The 12,760-nt window shown below is 30.3% G+C and overlaps 1 protein-coding gene across 1 annotated transcript in view; it reads left to right on the top strand.

The window, feature by feature from the left end:
* Positions 1–12,490, top strand: part of LOC118186466 (rRNA-processing protein UTP23 homolog) — a 29,442-nt gene extending 16,952 nt beyond the window's left edge. The window contains exons 2-3 of the mRNA XM_035356570.2: positions 8,008–8,174; positions 11,443–12,490. Coding sequence (XP_035212461.1) covers positions 8,008–8,174; positions 11,443–11,793 — 518 coding nt within the window. The 3' untranslated portion in view covers positions 11,794–12,490. The remainder of the gene's footprint in view (positions 1–8,007; positions 8,175–11,442) is intronic.
* Positions 12,491–12,760: the final 270 nt, after the last annotated feature.

The raw sequence follows: 12,760 nt of genomic DNA, 5'->3' as shown, positions 1-12,760 counted from the left end.
CAACTGTAATTTTCCATTGGCAATTATTTGTAGTTATGGATCAAGTTTATTAGTGGAAATTATTAACAGCAGCTTCAAATACTTATCAGTTAACTTGAATCTGTAAATATTTTTTTTATACTTCATTTTAGATAATGTTTTTTCACACAGTTAAACAATTCCTAAAGCGGTGAAAAAGCCACGAACAAATTTATGCGACTGATAAAATTATATTCTTGTGATTAGTGTAGATTCTTATTCTTATATTATTAAACTGTACAGAATCTTTTTTTGGCAATTGTGAGTGTAAATATTTTTCTTAAAAAATATCTCTACACTTCAAAATAGTGATTTTCATTTGAAGTTCTGGAGTAAAGGTTTCTATGTCAGCATTAAAATGATTTTGAGACTCAAAAGCACTCAAAGCCTCAGTTGCAAACTCTGCAGGAAATGAAGTCTCAGTTTACCGGTTAAATGTTTGGCATGTTTTAAAATGCATAAAACATTTTTTGTTCACTTAGAATTGAAACAAAATAATTTTTTGTCAAACTCATTTTTTTTTGCAAGTTAATCAGAGGATCCTTTCATTCAAGAAAATTTCTGTTATTGCTTAGAGCCAAAAAAATTGCATTGGAATTTTTTCAATGTACTGCGATTTAATATGGTAATATGGTAAGTCCCCTAATCTTTTCAATAAACATGTGGAATTAACAATGATTGAGCATATGTGACCTGATATAATGAACAGCTGACATGACTGCATTAAAACTTCCAACTTATCTGAGGGCCCACCAGCGGCCGAGCGGTAACGTCGCTGAACACTGGTAGTTCGGTCCGGGGTTCGAATCCCGCGAGCGAGCTGGCTGCATGGGTGTTTTCGTCATGTGTAATGTGTATATGAGCGAGTTTCCCTTAAAAAGTCCTCCATGAAGTCATCCCTTCCTTAAGGCAGATAGCCCTTGAGTGCTTTGCCATAATCTAATAAACTAAACCAACTTATCTGAGCATTTTCCAAATGAAGATTGTTGATGAATTATACAATATATGATTAATGGTTTTGAGCCATCATAATTTTCTACAGCCTTTGATACTAGAGCAACATCGTTATTTTTTCCACACACCTTTTTTGCTACTATTGCTTTAAAAATATCTTTTCCAGTGGTCATGCTGTGAATGCCATGAATGTCAAAATCTCTTTGTGTGCTCCATAATTTTTATCTTTTCTATTGAATATTCACATGGGCAGTATTTAAAACATCTGATGACTCACCCAGGCCAAAGAGAACCACTCTAATTTTTGATTTTTATCAGACAATTGAGTTAATATATGGTTATCACCTACTCTTCAAACCACGCTGTTTGCTGACAACTGATGTTTTTAAATAAATTAGCTTTTTCTGAACATGGCTTGTACATTTACTGCAATCATGCAAACCTTGACTGATCTGCTGTCGCTATATTATTTTTTCTGCATTTCGCTATTGAATGAACCATATGAAAACTGGCACAAGTTGCTGCTTCTTATTCAGCATTTGGTAAAAATTTGAACCCTCATTTCAAAGATTTATATTTTCCTAACCATGTTATGCTTCCTGTAAATTTAGAGTAAATCTGAAAATGACGTTTTATGTTGTATTCTTTGATGACTGATATTGTGTCATTGCAAATTCTGCACAATTTAGACACACGGGAGTGTGTCAGCCAAGTTTGGAACAGATCAAAAAGAAAAATGCAAGACACTGCCATGTGTATTTTACACGAACCATTTCGAGCTACTTTTGATTCTGCCACTGCTCGAAAACTATTAGACCTATAAACTTCCAATTTAGTATGTCTAATAGAGTTAGTTCCCTTGAACACCTGGAATGCCAAATTTCATTAATCTATCTATTTTAGTTATGGAATTATTAAAGTCTGAAAAGTGTCATTTTTATCACTCACCGATTGACTAATCAAAAACCTAGACCACTTCTAAATGATTTAGTTACTTGAAATTTGGCATCAAGGTAGATACAAAGGCATACACAAAGAAAAAAATTCTGTAACTTCAAGGAACTACATTATTACCGAAGTTAAACAAAATAATACTCGTAATGAGCATTTGACATCACCAATAGATGACATTGCACATATTGCCGGTTTCTGCGCCACTCAAATTCTAATTAACTTTGCCAAAAGTTAATAATAAAAAGCTGTTTATTATAGATGAAATGATATCACAGAGGTAGAGTGCATGACCTGCTCTTTTTTAATTTGGTAGTGGGTTCGGGCCTAACTATAGCGATATGACGAAAAGAATGTAAACAGCTTTCAAAGCTGCGTTGCCATTCAGTAACACAAATATAAGTAATAAAAAAGGGAAACACAAATCTATACTTTAAAATAAGATTTGAACATTTATATTGTTAAATAATTAAAAATAGCTGTTTAAATCGATTGTTTACATTTTTATGTTCCTTTAAAAATCTAAAACTTCAAAGAACTACATTATTTATCAAGGTTAAACCCAATAATACTCATGGGGAATGTCAACAATTTAATAATTAAGAAAATGCTAATAAAACCAATGCAGCGTTAATGCAGCATTTTCTACCATTATGAAAAATATAGAAATTGCTAATAAAAATAAACCAGTACAGCATAAATGCAACATTTGCACCATTATGAAAAGTATAGAAATTGCTAATGAAAAGAAACCAGTGCAGCATAAATTTTTTTTTTTTTTGAAGGTCACGTATTTGTTTAGACGTTTTTCCATTTAAATATCTAAATAAAAACATAACTCTTAATTTAGCTTTTCAAAAATTGATGATATCATAACAACAGCATAAATGTGAAAAAGGGGGCCAAGTTCAGAAGAAACGACGTTTGGTGTCACCAACAAAAAGATTTCAGATATAATGGATGGCAAGTTCCATAGCAGTTCTTTTAATCATAGCTGTAGGAATGTACAATGTTCTGCAATTAATTTAAAAAACAATTTATTACTTTCTTTGATATCAGATTTCTAACTTGGCAAGTTAATTTCTAATTAGAGAAGTCAATTTTTTTTTTTATGTAATTTATTGACAACTAAAACTTGCTAAGTTAGAAATCTGATATCAAAGAAAGTAAAATTGTTTTTAAATGAATTGAAGAATGCTGTACACTGTGCCAAAAAAGGGGGGCAGTTTTATATCACACATTCTACTAGCATGATTGACGAAATTCAAACTGCGTTTTTCATGTCTCGAAAGCGTGACTTAGGATATATATTAGATTTATATATAGTATTGTTCTAATATAGGTATTTTGATGCAAAATCGTACTTTTTCTGAAATGGCATGCCAATTTTTTCCATATTTCGATTCTGCAACTCAAATTATGCCTAAATATTAAATTTTGCACAATTGTGTGAAATTTAAAAAGGAATTCAAAAATTTATCTTGACACATTTTTTTCAGTCTGTGCCAAGAATAATTCACTTGGTGAACTTCTTAATATATGGCAGCCTATTTTCCTTTCCCTTTTTACATTGTGCAATGAGCAAAAAAAAAAGTCACATTGTTCCTACTTTCAAATAATTTTGTAGCGACGTTGAGAACTCGGCGCTCGCAAATTCGAAAGAATTAGAATTCTTGAACATAGTGCAATGGAGTTCTTTTGGGCTAGCGGTAAAGAATTCGACTTGTAATAAACCGACCCAGGTTCAAGTCCCGCTCATACGATGCAGCACTTATCACCAGTGTTAATAGGTGACGACACGAGCAAGCAACTACCGAGGTTTCATGAACGTGATCGTTACAGTTTTAACAAAGTGCCTAAACCACATTTGATGTTATTATCGCTTTCAACAAATATGCCAAATTTCAAAACACGCCAATATATAAATTCCTGTATATCTTCAAAAATTTTGAGTAAAAAAACTATAATTTTTTGCAGGTATGCTTAAAAATACATCTACTTTTAAGATGTTAAAAATTTTACAGTTTACAATGCAAATTTTTTTTCAAGAAGTTTATAAAAATACTTAAAAATACAAATTTTAAAAATAAATCATAAATATGCATAGACCTCCAACTACTACGGATTCTCCGTAGTTTCTACGGAAATTCATGAAAAACTACGAGCTATGAAAAGTATGGAAAAAACTACGGATTTTACAGAAACAAGAGCAGGAGAACCAGTACGCAAAACGGAACCAACTAATTCATCCGATGATTTGGCTGAATACTCGTGTTATCATATATCACGTGTTGAGTGCGTTCCTAGTTTTGAAGAATTAGCCAATCGTAGATCAGTAACTCCAACCGTTAACGACTTATCAATAGTTCCACCCAATTGTCTGTCTCCCAGGTTCCTCGCTGATGCGTGTTTAGGCTGCATTCGGCTGCATTGTGTAGTTTACGGCGAGAGCTTAGCATGTGTCTTGTGAACTGTGAATCAGGTGAAAGATTTTTAATCATAATGCTGCCTCGAACGAAGAAGCCAAAATTATCAAAGCAGAAGTTTAAAGATTCATATTCTTCAGAATTTCCATGCATTAAAGCGTCCGAAATTTCTGTGAATCACGCACACTGCAGTGTATGCAACAAAGACTTCTCAGTTGCTCATGGCGGAAAAGATGACTGTAAACGGCATGTGTTTTCTCAAAAGCATATAGAACTTGGCACCGTAAAATCTAAAGAAATAACAAATTTCTTAATAAAAGATGATGAAACAGATCCTATAAAAGCTGAATGCTATTTTGTTCGTTTTTTAATTGAACATAATCTACCGCTTTCTGTTTCGGATCATTCCAAAGAGCTTTTCAAAGCAATGTTTCCGGATTCTGCCATAGCAAAAAAATTTAGCTGCGGTCATACGAAAACTGCTGCTATTGTGAAAACGCTTGCAGAAAATACTGTTGCCGATATTATAAAATCAGTACATCATTTTCTCTAAGTACTGATGGAAGTAATGATAACAATGATAACAAACTGTACCCATTGGTTATAACATACTACAGTAAAGAGAAGGGAGTGATAATTACTTCATTGATTTCTATTTTAGAATACACAAATAATACAGGAGAAGGTATTTTTAATTGTATAAATGAAAACTTTAAAAACAAAGGTTTAGAATGGAAAAATTGCTTATCATTTTCTTCAGATAATGCTAGTAATATGATTGGAAAGTTTAAAGGTGTAGCATCATTTATCAAAATGCATCAACCAAGTATAATCACCCGAGGTTGTCCGTGCCACCTCTTGCATATAGCTGCAAAAAAAGCTACTGAAAAATTAATTGGCTCAGAAATTGAAATGTTGATAATAGATATATATTTTTACTTGGAGAAAAGTTCGAAACGGAAGCATAGCTTCAAAGTTGCTCAACAAATTTTGGGACAGAATGCAAAATCTCATAAAATTTTGAAATATTGCAGTACGAGATGGTTGTCTCTTTTAGAATCTATAACAAGGATTTTAAAACAGTGGGATGCTGTGATAAATTTTTTTGGAGATAAACCAGATAACAGTGAGAATGAAGGAAAGAGATTGCAAAACATTAAAAAAATTTTACAGTCACCGACCACCAAATTGTACTTGTTATTTTTGAAAAATACTTTGCCTTTGTTTATAACAGTAAATATTAATTTGCAACAACAAGCTCCTTATATACATAAATTGAGAAGAGAACTTTTTGAACTTTTAATGAATTTATTTGTTAGATTCGTAAAACCATCAGTAATTTCTAAAGAAAATGAAGATGTTACTCTAACGTCTATTCCATTTCAGAAGTATAGTAAACAAAAAGAAAATGAAAATTTAGTGATTGGTGCGGAAACAAGACTATATTTAAAAAATGCCAAGTTGAATGAAAGTGAAGTGAAATCATTTTTCAATTCTGTGCGAGCTTTTTTTGTAACTGCATGTTCATATATAATTGATAAATTTCCACTGAGTGATCCATTTCTAAAACATGCTGAAGTTGCTGACATCAACTTGAGAACTGAAGTCTCATTTTCATCTGTTCTTTACTTGATGAATACTTTTCCATCCATTATTGATGAAAAATGTCTTAATCAAGTAGAAATTGAATTTTCCATGTATCAAGTAGATGATTTGAAAGAAATTGTAGATTTGCGTATTGATATAGCATTGGGAGAAATTGCCAAATTAAAAAATATGAATGGGTGTATTAAATACAAAGTATTTCCTTCTGTAATGCTTGCTGTCTTAATAATACCTCATTCAAATGCAGCTTGCGAAAGAATTTTTTCTATTGTTAAAAAAAATCAGACGGAATTTCGACCAAATTTAGGTCTTAAAACTCTTGAAGCAGTTTTGATTGAAAAAATAAATATGCAGGCAAATGAAGAACTGTGTTATAAAAAAACATTCTCAAAATCAGAACTTAAGCTTGCTAAGCATGCTACATATAAATCTTTGCATTCATAAATTATGCGTATTTTGTTTAATACTTATATGTATCATTCTTGGTTATTTAAATTTTATTTCCCTGTAGAAATCATATCCAGAATAAAGATATGATTTATAGCTTCTGATTTTTTCTATGATTAGTAGTGATTTGAAGTACTTTTTATTAGTGAATGCTTGAGGAGTTAAAAGAAAATTTCTAATTAAATGTGCATATAATTTACAAGGTATATTTTTAATTATTCAGTTTTATATGTACATGGATTTTAAATGTAATAAAATTGATTACAATTAATTATTAATTTAAAATTAATGAATGGTTAATTACAACATACGCTACGCGCACATTTTCAAAGTTGTAAAAATGTCGTTCGCGCGTTGACTACTGACAAGGTTTGCTGAAGGTTGGAGTCTATGAATATGTGCGAATTATATTTGGATTAAGCCTAAATTTTGAATTCTGGAAGAAGGAATCAACTAAGTTTAATAAAAAAAAGAGATATTAATAAATATATATCACATACAATTAACATTGAAGAGCTAACTTTTCAAAATTACTCGTGCGATTTTTACAAAACTTGGCAGTTTGGCATAATTTGAGTCATAGAATTGAAATATGGAAAAAAAAAAATTGGCATGTCATTTCAGAAAAAGTCCGATTTTATGTCAGAATACCTATGTTAGAACGATGCTATATATAAATCTAATATATATTCTAAGTTGTGCTTTCGTGGCATTAAAAATGCAATTTGAATTTTGTGAATAGTCCCAGTAGAACGGGAGATATAGAACTGTCTCCCCCTTTTTTTGTGCAGGATACATTCCTACAGCTATGATGAAGCTATGGAAAAGTAAAAAATGAAATTTTCCAAAGAACCTAAAATTTAGAATATCCAGTTAAATGCTATTATATTTTATGTCAGAATTAAACTACCATATTTGACGACATATAAGACGCACCCTTATTTAGATGGCCACACATAAGAAAAAAAGTTTCAATAGCGTGGTTTATTTTAGTTCTCATGTTTCGTAAAAGCCAAATAAACAATTATTGAATGCAATTACCTTCACGTATAAGATGCAGGTAACTTTTTTGAGGCCAAATTTAGGAAAAAAAGTGCGTCTTATTATGCCGTCAAATACGGTACTATTAGTTCATTACAGCAACCATTCATTATAAAGTGAATTAAAAGCCAGCTCCTGGAGTTCCTTGGAAATGATGTAGCATGTAGCTGTGCCTTTTGGTTTTATATGCTAATGCATCATTCATTATCTTTGAGCTTAATGCCTTCCATTTCTGAAAGATGAAACTACATCACGTAATTTATTTCTGCATATTTAGGCTGCACGTTTCTGACATTCTTCTAACATTATTTTTAGATTCTGTGTTATTTATTGCAATTTGATAAGAGCATCTGAAGCTTTAAGAATACTAAAAGTGATTTCCATGTAAGTTAACATAAATGCTTTGCCACATGTTCGTCTCATCTTAGAAGTGGTTTCACACAAACCATCTACTTTAATAAAAAGAGCAAAAACTTGTATTAGGTTCTTTGTTTATGTATCAGTAATTTTTCAACAATTTTGTTCAAATATTTATCAATTATAGTTGTTTTTGCTTTTTTCGAAGGTTCACCTGTCTATGGAGCTATGCTTATTGTGAAACAGTTTCTGGTCAGAAAATGTGGTCATGAAAAAAATCCACTTCCAGCATCAGACTGTCTACTTTCTATGACTGAGAATGGGAATCCTGACCATTACATATTAGCTACTCAAGATCTAGAGTTGAGTGAAAAAGTATGTAAATATTAATAGCACTTTAGTTACACTTGGAGAAAAAAGCTTTCTAGAATGGTCATCCTTTAGAGATAGCATTAATAATTTTTTTCCCTTTATAATTAAAAAGTATAAATCACTTCTGTAAGCAAAAAGAATTTCATAATGCAATCCTGATCTAGCCTGATAAAATCTCAAAGTTGGCAAAAAATTAATAAAATCGTTACTTGAATTTTTTCAAAGAATTTAAATGTCCTGCTGTGATTATCTCATTTAAAGCATTTGAGATGAAATAAATGTGCAGGTTATACCATTAATATTGCTGTTACATTTAAAGCTGAATGTTATTATTCTTAATCATTTGGCAATATTAGCTGTAACAGTGCTAATGATCATATGAGAATCCTTCAGTACTAATTATGTTTGGTGTATCCCAGCAGTTCTCAACCTTTTGACTAGTGCATACCATTTAAACAAAAATTGAAAAACCTTAGTACCACTACTACATTTTGCAATGATTATTTTTCAATTTCTCAATAGAAATATTTAAAAACATTTTGCCATTTGCACAATCTATTGGCTATTTGTATTAAATATACACAGATAAAAAATATTGCTTACCATTTTAAATTATCAAAATGTAAGTTATAATACTTTAATTCTAAAATTCAGTGCAAAATTTGGGCTTGTTTAAGGCAGATCAATTTCTTTATGTCTGGTCTTATTTCATCTATTTTTAATCGTAAATTAGGATCCACTAGTCGAATGTTAACAAGTACGTTATTATTGAAATCTTCAGTTAGAGTTCGATCACAGGAAATTTATATCAATTGCTCTTTTTCTTCACAAATAAAATTTCAGGTGCATTTGAACAAAATGGATTTCTAATGCAATTTTCTATTTCGTAATCGTCGGGAAAATACATGTTGAAATTATTTATCAATGAAAAACAATGATTTTTAATCATGGATGCTAATTATTCTTTTATTTCAAAATTATTCTCAGTTAGAAAACTTTCTAAAGTGGTAAAAAGCTTAAAATATTATTATCCAATTCTTTGATTATTAGATCGAGCTTTTTTTATCATTGCATTTATTTTATGTGTAATAGTAAACAAATGAACACTTTGTCTTTGTAATCCTAAATTTAATTCATTTAACATTTCAAAAATATCAGCTAAATATTCTAAAAAAGCCAACCATAATTTACTAAATAAGCATTTTTGCAATTCTAATTTTGAATCACGGAGGAAAAATTTTATATCTGATCAAAACTCAAAAAGACCTTTAAAACTTTGCCACCATACTTCAGAATGTAACAAAAGCATTTCATGTTCACTGCCCATCTCTTCACACAAAATCGTAAATATTCACCTTGAATTTAAGGCTCGACTTTTAATAAAATTAACAATTTTCACAGCTTGGTTCAAAATGATTTTCAGGTTTTTGGGGATATGTTTTGAATAAATTTAATTTCATATGCGACTTTCTTTATTTGAGAAATAACACCATAATGTTTTCCTGTTGAACCCAAGCTACGTTACTGCATATGACAACGCACTTATTCTAAGGAATATCACTCTTAGATATAAAATTGTCAGTTACTTTGAAAATTTCATTTGAAATTGCTCTATCATGAAGAGATTGACAAAATAAATATTCTTCGGCATTCCGTTTATCTTCTTCAAAACATATGTAAACTAATAAATGAACAAAGTTCATTTATATCAGTACTTTCACCCAATTCAAATGGGAAATACACAGTGTGTTTTACGTTTTTAATAAGTGTCTCTTTTATGGAATATGTCATTTTATGAATTCATTGACTAATGTGAAAGCAATATCTTTAGCTGCTGGTAATATAAGGTTTTCCTCAATAGTGTAAACTTTACCAGTCTTGGCAATTCTTAGGCTTACTAGGTAACTAGCTTCCAAAGCTTTTTCACTTGAAGTTACAGAACCTTTCATTACTTGTTTACGATTTTTGAAAGCTCAGATCGCATAAATTTAGGAGTGTTGGAGAAAACCTAAACAGTATTTTTACTACTAAGTTATTTAATTTTTGAATTTAATAGTTAAAAATACTTTGTTTCTTTGCCTACCACCTATTTTTCTCTGACCACCAATTGAGAATTGATGGTCTATCCTATATTTCATGATATTATTGTTAAGCTCCTCTCTTATTTTTTCAATGTTCTGTAAGTTCATCGGATTTCAATGCATATGTGGACAGAAAAAAAGCATTTTCTGTAGAAATAATATATGTGATATTGCTACATAATGATTATTGTGTCTCTTTTCATTGAATTCTTCAATGAAAATAAAAAAGTAAATCAATTAATATTTTTGAAAATAATAATAAAATAATCAGTATTTGAGTAGCTCAAAATATGACTTATGTGAATACTCTCGAATATGACTTCAAAATAAGTCATATTTGAGAACATCTCACAATTAAAGGTACTTGTGCAATAAGAATTAATCTTTACCACACAACACTTTAAAACTGATACTGATTTCTGTTTAGAAGCTCCAAAATATGTTATTACTGTTATTAATTATTAAGATTTTAAAATAACATCATTTTGCAAACTTACTATATCTAATTTTTCCATATTGTTAAGATGAAAATAATTAAAAATTGCTGTGGCTGCATTTTCTCCATCAGTAATATTAAAATCTCTAAATTCGCAAAGTCAACTAATAGAATCAGTGGCAAAAATTGGATTTATTTGAATTCGCTATTTTAATTTAAAAAGAGATTAACTGATATGTTTATATCATTAACATTATGCATTAGTAAAGTATAATACTCTCACATGCAAGATAACAGTGATTTATATTCTAGTTACTGCTTACACTGATAGCAGAAAACATGTGTTATTACTTTATATTCAGACCATGATTACTGGATCTACAAGACCTGGTCTAGGGCTCCAGATTTTAGGACTGCCAAATCATCCTACATAAAAGTTAAGAAGGGAATGAATGAAGGCTAAAAGGAACACTATGCCTATGTATCCATGTCGCTTTTTTTTTTTTTTTTTTTTTTTTGTAAATGCTTTATCATATCCTGTTAATTTCAATGCTATTTACAGGATATGTAATAGGAAAAGGGCTTATAAAGTTTATATATATTTTATTATTCTTTTCTTTTGTTCTTTTGTTGTTTTCTTTTGTTTAAAAACATTCTTTGTTGTAAAATAGCAAAACATTATTACTTCTATTTATGTATAATAAATATAACATGGGAATTTGTAATTATAAGTGATGCATAATTTTAATTTCAGGTCAGATTAATTCCTGGAATACCTCTTTTGTACATAAGTCACAATGCTATTAATCTTGAAAAGCCATCAGTAGTCAACAAAGAAACAATTCAAGTAAAAATGCAGGAAAAATTAAAATCTTCAGATTATCAGAATGCAGTTCTAAATAAATTAAAGCGGGAAATCTTTGGAGGTGAAGATGAGCCGAAAAGGAAAAAGAAAAAGATAAAAGGACCTAATCCATTATCATGTAAGAAAAAAAAAGAAAGACCTGTTGCACCTCAAAATGAAAAAAAGAAAAAACGGAAGAGGCACAAGAGGTCAAAAAATAAAGAAGGCCATGTGCCTCAGTTATTGTCATGCTTGGAATGACAAAAGCATGTTATCTGAAATTAAATATTTCAGAGTTGAATGAGCACCTGAACATCTATATCTGCTAGATCATGAAAGCTGTGGAAGTGAGTTTGATAACAATACCTGCCAAGCCATGAGAGCTATGGAAGTGAGTTTAATAATTATAGATAAATTGAATAGAACACATGAAACATTCTGCATTAGAAACATCTTTGGGTTATGATCTTATTGTCATTAAGCATCAGATGAAAATCATGCCAAATGAAGAATTTTGTATAACTTGAAAGGAAGATCAATAATTTCCTGATTTGTATATGAGTATTCCATACTGCAAGTTTTGTAAATGGTTATTTTATAAATATCTTAATTTACATAGTTACATTTAAACTCTGTATATTTAAATTTATCTGTATATTTTCTTATGCATATGTGAATTGTAGGGTAACTACTGAATAGTATCTGGAATGGTTGTATATATATAGCTTCTGATGATATGTAACTTATTGCACTGTAGTGCATTGCTTAATGGTGATTCATAGCAATTAGATGATGAGGCTGTGTGGCATTCCTTGCTTGGTTTTGTCTTCCACTTGGAAAATTAGATTTGATAGCATCCCTAATTTTCTTTTAGAGGCAGTACAGCCATTTTAATTCAAATGAACATAACCTCTTTATCAGAAATACAACTGTTAATAAATCTTTGCCAAAAATTACAGTTCTGTATCTCAAATGTCTCAGAGGAATGAAACTTGTATTTGAAACTCATTGATCAACTTGGTTCTGGGCTTCAAAAACACTTTTCTCTTGATAAGTTCTGTTTGAAGCATTGAACCGATGATATCAATATTTAATTTTTAATTTTGCTCATTTTAATACATAATGCTTTCCATATTTTATTTAAATTTTCATGTACTACGTTTGGATATGACTTTCTTTGAGGTAAAAAATGGTTGGGACCTTCATGCAATAAGACCTGTAAACTTGC

Source organism: Stegodyphus dumicola, chromosome 8 (genome assembly GCF_044657685.1).
Source record: "Stegodyphus dumicola isolate Sdum_Otavi_A_Nest chromosome 8, ASM4465768v1".
NCBI classification, from domain to species: domain Eukaryota; kingdom Metazoa; phylum Arthropoda; class Arachnida; order Araneae; family Eresidae; genus Stegodyphus; species Stegodyphus dumicola.
Note: the sequence above shows the minus strand (reverse complement) of the source record. Positions and strands in the feature narration are given on the sequence as shown.